The sequence below is a fragment of the Acomys russatus genome, chromosome 19 (assembly GCF_903995435.1).
Source record: "Acomys russatus chromosome 19, mAcoRus1.1, whole genome shotgun sequence".
NCBI lineage: Eukaryota > Metazoa > Chordata > Mammalia > Rodentia > Muridae > Acomys > Acomys russatus.
In genome coordinates, this window is record NC_067155.1 from 54,947,706 (window position 1) to 54,965,205 (window position 17,500).

At 45.4% G+C, this 17,500-nt stretch overlaps 1 protein-coding gene across 2 annotated transcripts in view; it reads right to left on the bottom strand.

Moving 5' to 3' along the window:
* Naa25 (N-alpha-acetyltransferase 25, NatB auxiliary subunit) overlaps positions 1-17,500 on the bottom strand; it is a 56,943-nt gene that overhangs the window by 9,213 nt on the left and 30,230 nt on the right. For both annotated transcript variants that reach the window (XM_051161579.1, XM_051161578.1), the window contains exons 12-21: positions 15,710-15,917; positions 13,965-14,054; positions 12,549-12,729; positions 11,909-12,008; positions 8,110-8,261; positions 7,213-7,338; positions 4,079-4,322; positions 3,172-3,295; positions 1,769-1,834; positions 67-164 (exon numbers count right to left, since the gene is read on the bottom strand). In XM_051161579.1, coding sequence (XP_051017536.1) covers positions 67-164; positions 1,769-1,834; positions 3,172-3,295; positions 4,079-4,322; positions 7,213-7,338; positions 8,110-8,261; positions 11,909-12,008; positions 12,549-12,729; positions 13,965-14,054; positions 15,710-15,917 — 1,389 coding nt within the window. The remainder of the gene's footprint in view (positions 1-66; positions 165-1,768; positions 1,835-3,171; positions 3,296-4,078; positions 4,323-7,212; positions 7,339-8,109; positions 8,262-11,908; positions 12,009-12,548; positions 12,730-13,964; positions 14,055-15,709; positions 15,918-17,500) is intronic.

Consider the following 17,500-nt stretch of genomic DNA (forward strand, 5'->3'; position numbering starts at 1 on the left):
AAGCATAAAACTGTATATAATAAACTTAAAAAAAAAAAAAAAAAAAAAAAAAAAAAAAAGACACACCTCGACAAAGAAGACCAGGTTCTCTAGGACGGCAGGCCGGGTCTTCACATAACCATCTTTCACTTCCAAAAGGTCGCCTTTACAAGTGCTGAAGACACCTGAGGGAAGAAGACAGTTTGTGCTATTATGCTCCCTAAGTTTTGATACTTTTAGAATGTAGAATCTGAAAATAAGAGACAAAAACTTAATCCAAGTTGGGCCTGGTGTCGCATGCCTTCAATCTCAGCACTGGGAGCCAGAGGCAGGCAGATCTTCAAGTTCAAGGCCTGCTTGGTCTGTATACTAAGTTTCAAGCTTCCCAGAGCTAACAAGCGAGACCATGTCTCAAAAAAACAAAAAACAAAAAAACAAAAAACAAAAAAAGGAGCCGGGCGTGGTGGCGCACACCTTTAATCCCAGCACTCGGGAGGCAGAGGCAGGCGGATCGCTGTGAGTTCGAGGCCAGCCTGGTCTACAAAGTGAGTCCAGGATGGTCAAGGCTACACAGAGAAACCCTGTCTCGAAAAAAACCAAAAAAAAAACCAAACAAACAAACAAACAAAAAAAGAGCTACAGTGGAATTTGAGTGTAGCTCAGTATCAGTGCTTGCCTAGCCTGATCCAGGTCCCAGATACCATTCCCAGGACCACCAAACCCCAAAATCTCCCCCAAACATAAAAGCAACCAATAAAGATTCAAGGCATATGAAGTAAAAAGTTTTAACAATTACTGTGCTATAGTCTGCAAAGTAAAGAAAGTAGTCCTATAAATGATACATGCTAGGGCCTAGCCATCAGCTAAGAGATCTGAAATATAGGTTATAATAAAGTGAAGACTGAGAGGGTGGTTTAGAAGAAATGTGTCACTGTGACCTGAAAGGCTAAGAAGGTCACTGTAGGAGAGCATCTACACGGGGCTGGAGAACGGCTCAGTTAATAAAGTGCTTCCATCACCAGCAACCTTGTGAAAGTCTCACTGGGGCCTCACTGGCAGATGTCCAGTCACATCCCTGGACTCCAGGTTCAAAGACCAGCCTCGCTCAGAGAATAAGGTGGAGCTGGTAAGATAAGACACATGACAACCCCACCACACACCTACCTCTTCCTCTCTCACACAGAGTCACCTGTGGCATTTCAGAGTATTAGTTCCACACTGTTAAGGGTCTAGCCAAGGAGCTGGAGAGATGGCTCTTCCAAAGGTCCTGAGTTCAATTCTCAGCAACCACATGTTGGCTCACAACCTCTATACTGGGATCTGATGCTCTCATCTGGCATGCAGGCACACATTCAGATAGAGCACTCATACATTAAAAAAAAAAAAAAGTCTGGCCAAAAAAACCAACCAAGCAAACAAAAAGAGTCTGGTCAACTGGGCCTAGGTAAGACCACATGCACTTGTATCCTAGTACATACTAGCTTTCAAGTGCTCTGTAGTAATTTTAACTATAAGATGTGGCACTGTTGCATGCTTGTAATCCCAGTACTCGTGAGGAGGGGTAAAGTTATCACCAAGCCAAAACCATGCTGGGCTACATAGCAAGTTGAGGTAAGCCTAGAATTTCAGGAAGACCATCTCAAAAACATAAAAACAACAACCCTTTAAATAGTTAAAATATCAAAAATATGCTTATTATTTACAAATCCTCCAAATGCTTATATATTTTAAACACTGAGCTAATGTCAGATACACAGGCACAATCCAGGAATCTACAGTAAGAACTTACCTTTCAACAGATCTAGTAAAGATGCAAGACTATTTTCTATTCGTTCCTGTATATCCACCGTACCCTCTAAAATTGAAAAACAAACAATCAACATTCGTTTTTTTAAAAGAATGATAAAGAAGCAAACTGGGCATGGCCGTACATAGTTGTAATCCTAGCACCCAGACACTGAGGCAGTAGGACTGAGTTCAAGCCTAGAACACCATCTATGCTAAAAAACAAAACAAAACAAAGCAGTGGGCTGGGAAGGCCACTGGTCAACAAGCTTCCAGACCTGGGTTTTATTTCTGAGACCCACTTGGTAGAAGGAGAAAACTGACTCCTATTCAGTTGTCCTGTGATTTCTCCATGTATGCTATGGCATCTACATGCATGCACAACTGTATACACACAAAATGAATGAATAAATGAATGAATGAGACTTGGCTCAGCAGTTAAGTGTATGTACTGCTCTTGCAGAGCACCTGAGTTCAGTCCTCAGCACACATTTCAGGGTGTACACAACAGCCTGTATCTCCAAGTCCAGGGGAGCTGATAATTCCCATGCACCTGCCATCCCGTGCATACCCCAACACACATACACAATTAAATTAGGGGCTGTGAGAGATGACTCAGCAGTTAAGAGCACTGGCTGCTCTTGTAGAAGAACCAGGTTCAATATTTAGCACCCACATGGTGACTCACAACTGTATCTTCAGTTCCAGGGGACCTGACCTCCCCATTCTCTCTCTCTCTCTTTTTTTTTTTTAAATATATTTTATTCATTTATTCATATTACATCTCAATTGTTATGACCTCCCCATTCTTAGGGCCTCTGAGGGCCCCAGGCATGCACATGATGCACAGAAATGCATACAGGCAAACACTCAGACACATAAAATAATAAAATGCTTTAAAGTAATAAGAACCTACGGGCAGCTGGGTGCAGTGGGCATGCCTGTAATCCCAGAACTTGGGGAGACAGAGGCAGGAAGATCTCTATTGAGTTTGAGGCCAGCCTGGTCTAAAAAGTGATTCCAGGACAGCCAGGGCTACAGAGAGACTCTGTCTCAAAAATCAAAAGCAAAGAAAGAAATATAAAAAGCAGCAATAACAACAAGCAAGTCATGGCAGGGCCTTTCTTCTGAGACCTCAGACATTCAAACCCACAACTGAAAGACACAGAGAAAGGCAGAACTGCAAGGAGAGAAGGGGACAGGACTGCTGCTCTCAGGCTCGCTCTGAGGCCTTCTAGCTGTGCTCTGAGTGCTGCAGATCTATCCGTCAGTGTTGTAAGAAGCCTGGGAATAGGGCTCAGCCAATGCGTGTTTGTGATTCCTCATAGTTTAAGATTTCAGTATCTATTGCACTTACTAAACCTTTAATGATAAAGGTCCAGTAAAAGCATGCCCACGAACACTTACCTAAACCACTGCTGTCAAGCTCATACACATCATTGACAAGATGAAAGGAGTGGACCTGGCACTGACAGCAACCAGAACTGAAGAATCTGCCCATCCTGGTGGGGACAGGCCCGAGGAAGGGGTACTGGAAAAAGAAGGAAAACCACCTATGAAAATGGGACTTGTAACTACTGGATAAAACAATAAAAAAGCCGGGTGTGGTGGCACACGCCTTTAATCCCAGTGCTCAGGAGGCAGAGGCAGGCAGATAGCTGTGAGTTCAAGGCCAGCCTGGTTTATAAAGCAAGTCCAGAACACCCAAGGCTAATACAGAGAGACCTTGTCTCGAAAAACTAAAAACTAAAAAATAAAAAACAAAAAACAATTAAAAAAAAAATCATCCATCAGAAAACTAGTAACTGACTCCTATAGTAACCTGTAACAAAAGGCCATATGTATCAGCGGAGCATGGTGGTGTGTGCCTGTGATCCCAACACTGAGGCAGGAAGACTTCAAATTCACAGCCTATACACCAAGACTCCATTTAAAAAAAAAAAAAAAAAAGGAAACGAAAAATCCCTCAAAAAACTATTTTGGCCGGGCGTGGTGGCGCACGCCTTTAATCCCAGCACTCGGGAGGCAGAGGCAGCCGGATCGCTGTGAGTTCAAGGCCAGCCTGGTCTACAAAGTGAGTCCAGGATGGCCAAGGCTACACAGAGAAACCCTGTCTCGGAACCGCCCCCCCAAAAAAAAACTATTTTGATTTTCCTGACTAATGAGTCTAGACAAAGCAAAACCCTGCAATGTCCCAAGACAATCAATCCTGCTTTCTCACATTGCCACAAACTTGAACAAAAATGTGCTGTTCAGTGTGCCAACTGTCGCCAGTATAATTATTGAGCCTCCAACAACAAATACTTATTGATACCTGAATTTCCTTCTCAATAAACCGCTTCCCGGTCTCCACGGCCACTTCTAGCTGTTGGAGGAGCAAGCGAAGGATGTCAATCGGGGAGGACACACCATTCTCTGATGTCTTCTCTGAGTTCTTTGGCTCCACGGGGTGGGTAAGACTTGGAAGTCCACTGATCAGCCTCAATGTTAAGGAGCGAATTCTTAACCACATGGTCTCCTCCTCCAAGGAGAGTTTCTTATGCTCTTCGGAAACATTCCTTAAACAGAAACATCCCCGACCATCCATTTTACTCAGCCCATTGCCTTCAAATGTCTGAGCATTTGCTTTCTTTCACCTCGGTACAGTTCCTCCCTTCACTTATGACTCAGTGAGGCAGGCTGAGCATCTGATTTACACCTGCCTCACTACAGCAAGCTGGGCATGGCAGCCTTTCCTACAGACCATTTCCTCACAAGGACTATTTGCTCTGAGGAATAGAATGATACATAAAAGCCTAAATGTCAGACAAACAGAGTAGGTAGCAAAAGTCCTCGGGCTCACACAGACCCCTTCAGACATCTCCATACACAAGCACATAGCTGCACTGGAATAGGACACCAGGGCTGAATTCCAAGCCATTTATCTCTATGCTCAAAAACAAACCTCATGTATAGCGCCTCTCCTACTCACACTGGGAATGTCAATACAAATGAAGAAATGGAGAGTGCCCTTAAATGATAGGGTCTCATACAGCCCAAGCTGGCCCAAACTTGCTTGATTGAGATAGATATATAAAGATATATAGATAGATGACCTTCATCTCCTGACCCTTTGTCGTGACCTCTACATACCAAGAACTGGATTCCAGCAAGGTGCTGCCATATTAGGCTCTATACCTTAGTAAAGTCAGAACTTTTGTGGGTGTGACTCCTCACTTCTTTAGAGCTCGTTTTAATTTCCACTCTTGTGTTGGAGAGGGCACTGTTTCCCCTGTACTGCTACCATACTCTGTCATGTTTCTTTGGACTATCAACCTTTGAGCTTCCTTGCTCATCTTTACGCTCCCACTCCAATCCAGGGCCCAATGTGGTAGGCACTCCACCCATCAAGGATTTGTAGAATTCAAAGTAATGCCTATGGTTTCCATCGGTGTTTACCAGTCCGTCCGTGTGTGTCCCCCAGCCCCACCCCGAGTCATGATTCCCCTGGCTGGCCTTGAACTTACTCTCAAAGATTCACCTGCCTTTGCCTCTAGAGTGCTGGGATTAGAGGCTTGTGACACCACTGCCTAGCTTTTTTTTTTTTTTTAAAGATTTATTTATTTATTATGTATACAGTGCTGCCTGTATGTACAGCTGCAGGCCAGAAGAATTCATCAAATCACATTATAGATGGTTGTGAGCCACCATGTGGTTGCTGGGAATTGAACTCAGGACCTCTGGAAGAACAGTCAGTGCCCTTAACCTCTGAGCCACCTCTTCAGCCCCTACCTAGCTTTTTAAACTACACTTCTTATCTCATATTATTAGTGTAGTTATATGGAGCTCACACACATGGAGGCCAGAGGATGATTCTCTTCTTCTACCAGGAAGGTCCCAAAAACTGGAACTCAGGTTGGTGGCAAGCTCCTTTACCCACTGAGCCCTTGAAGGTGGTGCTTCTGGTCTCTGTGACTTGAGGCTGCTCTGCAGGCTGGCAAGCTGCAGTAGTACACTCGAGTGTGTGGGATAAGAAGGGTGGAGGCAGCTCTGCCGTGGCTAAGGAGCTGCTTCTCAAAGAATCACTGGAAGGTCCCAAGAGATTTATTATCCCATTGACACAGGGTCTCCCGTAGCATTGGCCTTGAATTCGCTTTGTGGCTGGGAAAGACCTTGAATTCCTGATCCAGCTGCTGCTAACCTCTCAAGTGCTGGGATTACCAATGTGTACCAGCAAACCAGGCTGTTGGTTATCAAGCAGAAAACCTGGGCCCAGAGGGGTTAAGTGTCTAGAGCAATGTCACAAAGGGAGGTCAGCTCTCAACCCACTGCTCTGGAATTGTCCTCTTCAAAGGGTGTGCGTGGGGATGCTAAGGAGTCATTTGAGGGAGTCAGCAGGACATGAAAGTTGGCAGGGGTAGGGGGTAGGAAGGCAACAGTCATGATCCTTCTCTGGGGTCCTCCCTCTCCCCATTCACAATCACCAGTGAGCGATGGGGTGGACGAGTGCACCACAAGTTTACACCTTCACCTTCACGTCAGCAGCCACTTGGCCAGAGTGAGCAGTACGCTCTAAAACAGACTGTGCCAAGCAGAGGCCTGGCTCAGCTACATGTTGCAGAGGGGCAGCACATGTCCTGTCCTTCAGTTTTTAATGTGCCTGGGCTATTCATTTTTATGTGTGGCTTAGAGTAAGACAACAATTATTAGGTATTTTTACCTTTTCTCCCCTGAGACAAGGCCTACTACCCTGGCTGTGCTCACAAGAGTTCTGCCTGTCTCTGCCTCCAGGCATGAACAACCATACCTAGCTAATAAACATTTATCTTTTAAATTGATAATAGTAGTAGTAGTAGTAGTAGTAGTAGTAGTAGTAATAATAATAATAATAATAATAATAATAATAATAATAATAATAATAATAATAATAAAAAATAATTTGTACTTGGTGTATACACATAAATGCAGACACACACCCCAATTTGTCAATTTGCCATAACCTTTTGGAACAGAGATTAAAAACCTTTTTATTGGGCTGGAGAGATAGATCAGAGGTCAAGAGCACTGACTGTTCTTCCAGAGATCCTGAGTTCAGTTCCCAGTAACCACATGGTGGCTCACAGCCATCTATGGTGTGATCTGATGCCCTCTTCTGGCAGGCAGAGCACTGTATATATAGTAAATGAATAAATCTTTAAAAAAAAAAAAAAAAAAAAAAAAAAAACCAACCCAAAAAAACCTTTTTATCTTCCAGCTTGATATACTGCTAGGAAAAGCCAGCATAGCCTTGACTCCCCTGAAGCTCATGCACCATGCCATGGACAGGCCCAGTCTCAGCAGCTCAGGACAGGATGAGACATGCTGTGCAACTGTGCATCTGATTCCAGCGATGAGCGTGTATTTGTGTAAAAAGCCTTTCCCCCCCCAAATTTTAGATTCACTGTGACTCTTCAGAGCTGTTCCTTTTACCTGTCTTTTGGATCCCAGCTGAAGAAAACATCCAAGTCTCTGTTGTCTCGCAAATCTTCCCATGGAACATCATCTTCCTCTGGCTTCAGATTCATTGATTTGATACTTTCTGCCAAGGTAGCTGATCTGTAAAACACAAAGTTTGATTAGATTTTCCATTGTCAGTGTATGTATGTGTGTGTGTGTGTGAGTGTGTGTGTGTGTTGTGTATGTGCAAGACTGCATGAATATGTATGCTTGGGGAGGCTAGAGACAGGTATCTCACTGAATCCGGACTTCACCTGCTGCCACGGAAGCCCCAAAGACCCTCCTGCCGGTCCGGGGCCTCCTGACTCAGAATTATAGGAATGCACTGTCATGCCTGATTATTTACACATGTATTGGGGATTGGAACTCAGGTCTTCACACTCACATAACAACCACTTTATCCACTGAGCCATCTCCCCAGCCCTAAAAGTTTTATTTCTATAGCAATATGGTCATGAAAACATTAGAGAGGACTTTCTTCTACTGGAAAGAGGAAAGGGATTTACTTTAGAAAACATGGTCTCATATGAAGGCAAACAGAACCAAGACGAGTTATGGCAGCTCACTACACAGCAAGCACAAGCCTCTTGGAGTGTGGCAGAATACAGTGAGTAAGCACCTGCTCTTGAGACCCGTCCTTTGGAGGGGCCTGGAAAGCACATGGAGGATGGAGGGGTAGAGCTGAGGGCAGGCTGTTTTCTACCGGATCTGAGCCACAGCCACAGGCCCCCAGCATTCTCCATGACAGGGTAAAGGTTCTGTGTCTCCCTTCTCTTCCTGTCTTCCACTTTTCCCTTAACTCTGCTACTGACAGCCATGAACATCTCATCTGGCCCCTCCGTCCCTCATGGCCTCTCATCAGGTACTTACATGTTTGCTTCAAGTAGAAGGTCTAACAGCATCCGTTCAGTGCGCACTTGTGCAAAGTGGAGAGAATTATTCAGCCTGTTCCTAAAAGCGATAAACTCTGGGATCTTCTCAAATGCACCGTATTTGTAAGCTTGAATAATGTATTCTGAGGTCTGAGAAGGAAAGACATCACCGTGGTATAAATAATCCCTGGGTCAGGCAATGTAAGCAAAGCTTGCCAGCCAACTAAACATTCAAACCAGAGCCAAGGCTCTTGGCCTGGTCTCTGAAGCTCTGGGCCACAGCACAGTCCCAGCCATGAAGGACATTATTTTTCTTCTCTCCTAGCTGAGGCAAGTGTCCCCTCTACCACACAGCCAGGCCTGTCTCAGTAGCCATGTCTTCCATGACAATAGGGCTCAGAGGATCTTCTATAACATCAGCCAAGAGTTTGGCAAATGTTATCCCAAAAGGGATTTTACACCGTATCTTTCTGCTTCCAAGACAAACCGTGCTCTGTACGAAGATTCTAAAGATGCCTTAATCACACAATCATACCCCACCCAAAATGAAACCAGTAGCCCTCAGAAAGAGACTGCTCCTTGGCTATTTCTCTCTCAATTCACTACCAGACACAAGGCAGATGAGCTTTGCTGCAGGACAGAAGACACCAAACACGAGACCCACCATCAGGAATGTCATAATATACTCTGAGGAAGCTGCCAAGAACCAAGTTTCCTGAGCACACGAACTGCTAGAAGTTGCCCTAGACAACTAACTAAATGAAGGGAGCACTTACACATATATTTTAACTACAGATTAAAATAATCAGATGGAATGCTGCAGAGCAGAAGCAAGATAGAGCATTCTATGAAGTCCTGGTGCACCAGAAGCAAATCTCAGGGAAGAACGTTTCACAGAGTGGGCCTAGACCGCCAGAATCACAAGACAGATCACCCCTTTGGGCCAAGGGAAGTGTTTTAGCTCAATGCTGATGTCTATCCCAAAGAAACTTTCTAGAAGAGCCAGTCTTTTGCTTAGCCTCAGTTTGCTTGCTCTACCCCCACTTCCTCTATTCCTGAGTAATTTGCCCAGTAGGAAAATAGGCCAATAGTCAACAACATACCCTCTGATACACAGCCTCGCAGGGTTCATTTCAGGCCGTGGGGTTGTGCCAAGGGCGCTAAGTCAACTGCAATCGATGCGGCTTTTAAACCCCCAGGGGACACCTCGGCCAGCTGTTTGCCTGCAGTATCTGGAGAGATTAAAGACGGACGGACACAAGAAAATTAAAAAGATTACGTGTGATCCTGCGGGTTTAGGACTACCTGCCAGCTTGATAGAGGACACTGGCATGCCCCATCAAGAGGCCCACACTTATCACATACTTCTCTCCTAGAGTCCCCAACGTAGAAGATGCAGCAGGGTGGACTGCTGACCCTGGCAATGGGAATTTACAGCTTGAAAACACTTCTAAGTAGCCAGGATGATTTGGATAGACTGTAGTTCCAACATGACACCCAGCCTTCCCTCAAGTGGGAGCTCAGTGTCTGAGTGGCCCATGGAACTTCACTTGAGAAAACAGACAGCAGCTTTTACGAGAGAGAAACAAGGGGCAACCAGGAGATAAGTGCAGTTGATAACAGCCAGGAGTGGCTGCAATTTTCCATGCATCTGTCTGAGATAGTCCTCCTTAAATGCCAAAGTAAAGTGGCACTGCAGAGCTGGCCAAGGGCCCAGGGAGCAGCAGGAGGCTGAGAACATGGCTCCTTGTGGAACACAGCCAAACTGGAAGCCACAGGCACTCTAAAGAATCCTGCCCAGAGCATGCGTCCACACCTACTCCCACTCAGTTATGCACCAATGAGGCAAGTTATACACCAGAAGAATCCCTGAAATGAACCCTGGTTGCTGTGAAAATTAGCAAAGCATATGGGTATCAGACCTTAAATAATAATCTTTATAAATACCTACATTAATCACTTTAAAGAGAACTTTTAAAATATTTTTATTATTTTTATTTATGCGATGTGTTTGGACAGATCCCCTGGACCTGGAATTACAAATGCTTGTGATCTGCCTGATGTAGACTCTCCAAGTCCAGCAAGCTCTTCACCACTGTGCCATGTCTCTGTCCTCCAAAAGTGAGCTTTTAAAACTACCTGACTCATAGCAGTGAGGAAACCAAACGCTGATTCCCAAGTAAGACGACAACAGGCAGCCTATCCGTAACGTCCAACACCACAGTACAAAGGCCGCCTGACAACCGCACATTTCCTATTTAAGAAGTACTTTGTTAAAGATCTAGTTAGGAAGTGAAATACATTAGTCACCCAAGGGAAAAAACATTGGGGACTCCCCAGAACGACCTAAAAATGTAAGCTGCAGAACATGATGCCTAGGCTTTGCAGAGCTACTCCAAAAGGCACAAGGCTCCAGACATCGCTGGCTCAGGTCCTTAGAGATGGGCTACTTTAGAATGGTTCCAGTAGCCAGGAGAAATACTTCCCGATTGATACAATGCCAATTTGTCAGGCTCAACATCATGTACATTTAGCTACATTGTGATTCCTGCTACAATCAACTATTAGCAAAACACTGGCCCCTCTGAGGCCAGGCAGGAAGACAGACCACTTACAAGACCCTGTCTCAAATTTTAAGACTTTAGTAAATGAGATGTCTTTAACATCTTTCTTATAAATACAGAAAGAAGAGCTAAAATAATAATTTGAGGAAACAGTTCTGAGTTAGCAAATTCCTCAAAAAAAGAAGGCAATGACAGAGTGCTAAATGTACTGTGAAGTCATAGATTTATCACTGAACCACTATTTACACTGGATGTTTAGCCCAGCATCTGAGACATGGCTTCTGCCTCTATGCCAAGCTGGCACCTTTGAAGCAAGAGGCTCAAATGTAGACCCCCTTCTTCTCTCTCAGCAAGAAGGTCTCCAGATACCAATCCCTGCAGGACAGGCAGACAGACTGGCTGATGGTACGGGCTGAGGCAGCAGGGCCAGCCTTCTGTGGGATTCAGAGCTGTCGTCTGCAACTGCTCACCTACACCTCAGAACATACACTGCTCAGAAGCACTGCTGCCCCGCTTCTCTATTTTCTAGCACACCTCTAAAGAAGCAGGTGGAAGACAGGCATGACTTTAAAGCAAAAGCCTCAAGAGTATTTGCAAAGATAAGTTCCAGATGGCAACTTCCTCATCAAGTTTGACGATGCTGAGAGCCCAGGAGACTGAAAAACTACAGGCCGAGCCTGGCATGGCCAAACTCCAGGAAGTGAGGCTTAGCCGCACAAGAAGAACAGCAAGCTATGGCCACTCTGAAGACAGGCCTTCTCTGCACACTGGCTCCCAGACAGTTTTACAAGACCTGCTGAATTCCCTGAAATAACTTCTTTAACCAAGAGGGGGCAAGCAGGGGCAGTGAAGGACACATGTAGACCCCACCTCAACTTCGCCCAGGGCAGCTCTTACTGCCCCTTAAATGCAGCTGAGGCTGTTGGCCTCTTGCTTCCAATCTTGGGAAGTCTCTCAATAGCATGTGAGACACAGAGCTAAGAGTCAGGAGATCTCTTAGTCTGTTGTTAATGCCCAGTTGGAAATGTAAGTTTCCAAGGACTAAATTATAGACATGCACAATGAACAAATGCAAATATCTCTATCTAATGGCCTTAGATGATTAAACTAGGTCTAAGGGCAACTGCCAGCAATACAGCAAGGTGCCAGGTGACATGTGTGCTGTGACCCTAGGGGGTGAACTCTGAACCAGGCAATCAGCAGCAAACCACAGTACCATTGAGTTTCACTTACATCTTTCTGGTTGGAGTGGAAAAACCTGAGCGCGAAGTTACAGGACTGGGAGGCAGCAGCATACTGACCCAGAGATGCGGCGTATCGGGTCAGAAGATAGCTGGGTAGGAAGGAAAGAGAAAACGTTAGCTACCTCACTCTACTGTCAAATACTAGGTGCCAAGTTACTATGGTAAAGAGAGAGCAGGGTATAGGATCAAACAAAAAGAAAATCAACAGAGTTCTTTGCTTACACCTTGATAATAACTGAAACATAAAAGCTGGTCAGAGAACATGATGTTCTCTTCCTAAATGCAAATAGGAAAAAATGCCCTAAGTAATGCATAACATTGCCCAAACTCAAACTCAAAGGGCCTTGGGTCAGTGGCAAGAGCAAGGGAGGAGAAACTCTAAAATAAAGTAGTGGAGGTGAAGTCCGAAATCCACAGCCAGCAGAAGAGCACACGTGAATATTGCACGACAGCTGGCTGTCTCTGGGGAAGCACATAACCGTTCTGAAGCTGTGAACTCTGGAACTCTCAGGGACACTAACCCTTGTGCCCTGACTAGTGCTGGAGCCCTGCACTGCTACAGTCTACACAAGTGAGCTCCCAGGCCTGGTGCAGCTGCCTGCTCAGTATTCAGAGTATATACTACCAACCCAATGGTGTCGTGCTGGATATGCTTAGCATCAAGGCTGGAGTAAAGATCCACCACAGGCTCAAATGCACCCAGCATGCAGTAGATTCGAACAAGCAGCAATTTGAACTGAGCATTGGATGGACTATGTGTTAAGCCTTCTTCCAGCAGAGTCAGGGCCTGCCACACAGCAGTCTCCTCACCTGGAATCAAAACACATCATTATCAACTCATCTTTAAAAGTGGGAGATTTCTCAACCATGACGCTACCAACATTATCATCTGAACTGCTAATGACTAGGCTCTCAATAAGTTTGGATGCTTACAATTTTTAGACACAGACCTGAGATCCAAACACGAAATTTTTCTGAATACAAAGTCCTTCAGTAGTTATGTCAGCACTTAAATACAGCTGTGCAAAAAGCACGATGCATAGACCTTGGGAGAAAAATCACAAAATCTCACAAAATCTCAGATTCAGAGAAGACAGGGGCTTTGAAGAACTGGAGGAAGATGGGCACAGTGGTGTGCACCTGTAAACTCAGCATTCAGGGAGGCAGAGACCAGCGGATCTGTGTGAATTCAAGGCCAGCCTGGTCTACAAAGAGAGTTCAGGACACTTGCTGACCAAACCTGCAGCTGAGTTCAATCACTGGGTCCCACTTGGTGGAAGGAGACTCCTTCAAGCTGTCCTCTGACTTTTACACATGAGCCAGGGCACATTTGTCTCAGCATGTGGGTATATAAACACATCTATATACAAAATGTTATTTTTTTTAAAAAAAGGAAGCCAATGTGGTGGCACATGCCTCTAATCCCAGCACTGGGGAGGCAGAGGCAGATGGATCTCCCCAAGTTGGAGATCATCCTGGTCTACAGAATGAGTTCCAGGCCAGGACTACAAAGTAAGACCCTATCTCAAATGTCTCAAAAAACCAAAATACAAAAACCAAACATTTTTCAAATATAATTTTTAAAAGAAATAAATAAAAACAGCTTTTCTGTTCTGCGGGGCAACTCATTGGCCTTTGAATCAGTATGGTGACATTTTAATTCTAGCTTTGTTTCATGGTAATTATTCGTTATACAGATACATTTAGAAACCAATCAGCTGCTGATTGAGAATCACGCTTATTAGAGACCTGGGCCAAGTAGGCTTGGATGGGCTGGAGAGATGGCTCAGGTTAAGAGCACTGGCTGCTGTTCCAAAGGTCCTGAGTTCAATTCCCAGCAACCACATGGTGGTTCACAACCATCTACAATGAGATGTAGTGTCCTCTTCTGGTGTGCAGGTGTACATGCAGGCAGAACACTGTATACATAATAAATTAGTAAATCTTAAAAAAAAAAAAAAAGAAAGAAAGAAAGCAAAGCTTGGATGTGAACTCTGCATAGTATAAGGCCTCCAACTCCAGCCAGCGCTGACATGGTGCCCTACCTGCTTCTCTCCAGATGTCAGTGAGCACATGGACAGCGAGGAGGCAGTAATAGTCAGAGAACTGCAGCTCTGTCTTCAAACAGGAGCGTCCTGGGTGGGGGGAGAACCACACCTGTTTTTAATAGTTCTTCAACCAGTGCTGCGACAGGAGGTTTTGTTTATTTGCCTCCCCCACCCCACCCCACCCCCCATCCCCGTTCTTGCTTTTTTGTTTTTTGGAGACAGAGTTTCTATATGTAATAGCCCTGGCTGTTCTGGAACACTTTGTAGACCAGGCTGGCCTTGAACTCACAGAGATTCACTTGCCTCTGCCTCCTAAGTGCTAGGATTAAAGGCGTGCGCCACCATGCCTGGTCATTTTTCTTTCTTTTTCTTTTCTTTTATTGGTTTTTTTCCCAGCACTCAGGAGGCAGAGGCAGGCAGATCTCTGTGAGTTCAAGGCCAGCCTGGACTACAAAGTGTTCCAGAACAGCCAAGGCTATTACATATAGAAACTCTGTCTCCAAAAACAAAAAAAAAGAAAAAAAAAAAAAAAAAAAAAAAAGCAGAAAAAGAAAAGAAAACATACAAAAGACAGATACAAGCCATAGTAGCTGATAGTGTGGAATAAGCATGCAGTACTTGCCTAGTGTGCATGAGGGAGGCCCTGGCCTCCATCTCTGGAAATAAGGGAATGGATGAGAGAAAGAAGGACGGATGAGTGAATGGATGGATGGATGGTGGATGGATGGATGGGTGGATGGATGGATGGTGGGTGGATAGATGGATGGATGGATGGTGGGTGGATGGATGGTGGGTGGATGGATGGATGGATGGATGGATGGATGGATGGTGGGTGGATGGATGGATGGGTGGGTGGATGGATGGATGGATGGTGGGTGGATGGATGGTGGGTGGATGGATGGATGGGTGGATGGATGGGTGAATGGATGGGTAGATGGATGGTGGGTGGATGGATGGATGGATGGGTGGATGGGTGGATGGATGGTGGGTGGATGGATGGATGGGTGGATGGTGGGTGGATGGATGGGTGGGTGGATGGATGGATGGATGGGTGGATGGATGGTGGGTGGATGGATGGATGGGTGGATGGTGGGTGGATGGATGGATGGATGGGTGGGTGGATGATGGATGGATGGTGGGTGGATGGGTGGATAGATAGATGGGTGGATAACACAAACCAAAGCTTTAGAAAGGTCACATTAGCTGGAACAGAAACATTCCAAGGAAGAAGGTGCACATGCGTGCCACAAAGGGAAAGATCTGAAGAAGTCTGAGCTGAAGGAAAGAGGCAGGGACCAACAACGTGCCCTGCAAGGTAGTTCTTAGGTACAGCAGTGCTTTTGCAATGCCTCTACCACCGAGCAGCTTACATTTCCATCAGGTGTATCCAGCAAAGCCAGTAAGACGGCCCTGCTTCTGCACTGGACATTTACCTTACAATGCACACTGCTTAACATGGCCTTTATGAGGACATACGACCCCAGCTTCCAAGTTCAAACATCCTCACAAATCATAAGCTCAGATAAGAGCCACGGAACATCCCAGCTGGTGACGGGAAGCAGGCAGCATACAATAGGACTGAGAAGTAAATCTCAGATAGTGGAGCACACGATGCACTATCCCTGACATGTGTTAGGACAGTGCTTGGACACTTTACATGCTGACTTCTCAGTCTTAGCAGAACTCTGGGGTAGGGGTGGGGGTAGGGCAGAGAGACATCACACATCTGAACAGCTACTCACCAAACTCCAGTCCGTGCTGGTACCTTAACATCAGTTCTCTGACCACATCTAGCTTCTGATTCTTATCCATGATGTGGTACAAGCCAAGGAGCCTTGTCAGCTGCACGACACACAGATGCTGCTGCAGGGCTCGGATGTCAGCTGGCAAGGCAAGCTTATCCTCTGTTGGTGTTGACAACGGAACAACTCCAAGAAGCTGGTTAATGAACTGCAGAGAAGATAAACAAAGACCACACACAATGCAAGTGCATTTAGCACACCTGAGATGCTCTATATTGCGCCATCTCTACCACGGACCACTGTTTTCAACCTCTAGCTCATGCAAACCACGTGTAGTGCCTGGGGACATGGAGACAGGACAACCACATGTTCAATGTCATCCATAGCTATGCAGACAGTACCACAAAAGATCCCTTTTCTAGCCAACATTTCACTGTGTGGGGGTGGGGTGGGGTGGGAGTGGGAGCATGTTTTACCTGCATGTGTCTGTAGTGTTCATGGGAGCCAAAAGAGGTCACCAGATGTCTAGGACGTGGGTGCTAAGAATCAAACCTGGGTCTCTACAAGAGCAGCCAGTACTTTTAATCATTGAGCCATCTCTCTAGTACTCCAAAGAACCTATTTTTAAAAATTGATTTCTTTTTAAAACTTTAAAAAAGCCATATCAAAATTACAAAGTAAAATAAGACTCAGGGGGCTGGAGAGATGGCTCAGAGGTTAAGAACATCTTCTGCTCTTCCAGAGGTCTGGAGTTCAATTCCCAGCAACCACATGGTGGCTCACAACCATCTGTAAGGAGACCCAATGCACATGCAGGCAGAATACTGTATAAATAATAAATAAATCTTAAAAAAAAAAAAAAAGACTCAGACTCACTGGACCAGCTTCCAGTCTTGTGCCAGCAGGGCTCCTCTGAGGAAACAAGCCTTACTGTGTGGGTTTCCCCTGAGACTCAAACAAAGCCACCAAGCACAGATAGATGCTCAGAAGGTAAAGTCACAAAGGCGTCATCAGAGTCTGTGGCAGGAGTAGCGCCCCTCGACCCAGAGATCCCAGCAAGAAGGGCAGCACTGTTGGACAAGAGCTTCTGCTGCCGCCCCCCTTGCTCAGGACATGACCCACTCACAAGAGCTCAAGGGATCTGGACCACACGGTCTACTCTCAGATTCCCTCCAAAACAAAACTCACTGTACTTTTGGAGGATACTACCTTTTTCTCACTAAACCAAAAATTCTGGGGGTGGGGGAGGGGTGGGATTCTATTCCCTCCTTCTCCCTCTTCTACAAGACAGCTTTTCAGATATATCCTTCCCAGACCAAACTTTTCCACTCAACTATTCTTCTCTCTTATAAACTTTCAAATGCTCCTAGAATCCAGACTCTTTTCTGCATGTTAAAATTTACCCGAGTCTGTAGGTCTGAGCCCTATACACAGCATGCTAAGAACAGTTTTACTAAGACAATCCAGACAGGCTTTCAGAACCCACTGAGACAACTGGATTCTTATGAGCTGGGGGATCTGGAATTAAAGGCATGTACCACACATGTGCCTGCCAAAGTACTGACTCCTTAAACAGGCTAGGGTAGTGGTTCTCAACCTGTGGGTTGTGACACCTTTTTGGGTCGAATGAGCCTTCCACAGGGGTCACCTCAGATACCCTGCATATCAGATATTTACATTATGATTCGTAATAGTAGCAAAATATAATTATCAAGTAGCAGCAACAACCTTATGGGTAGGGTCCCCACAACATGAGCAGCTACATTAAAGGGCACAGTATTAGGAAGGTTG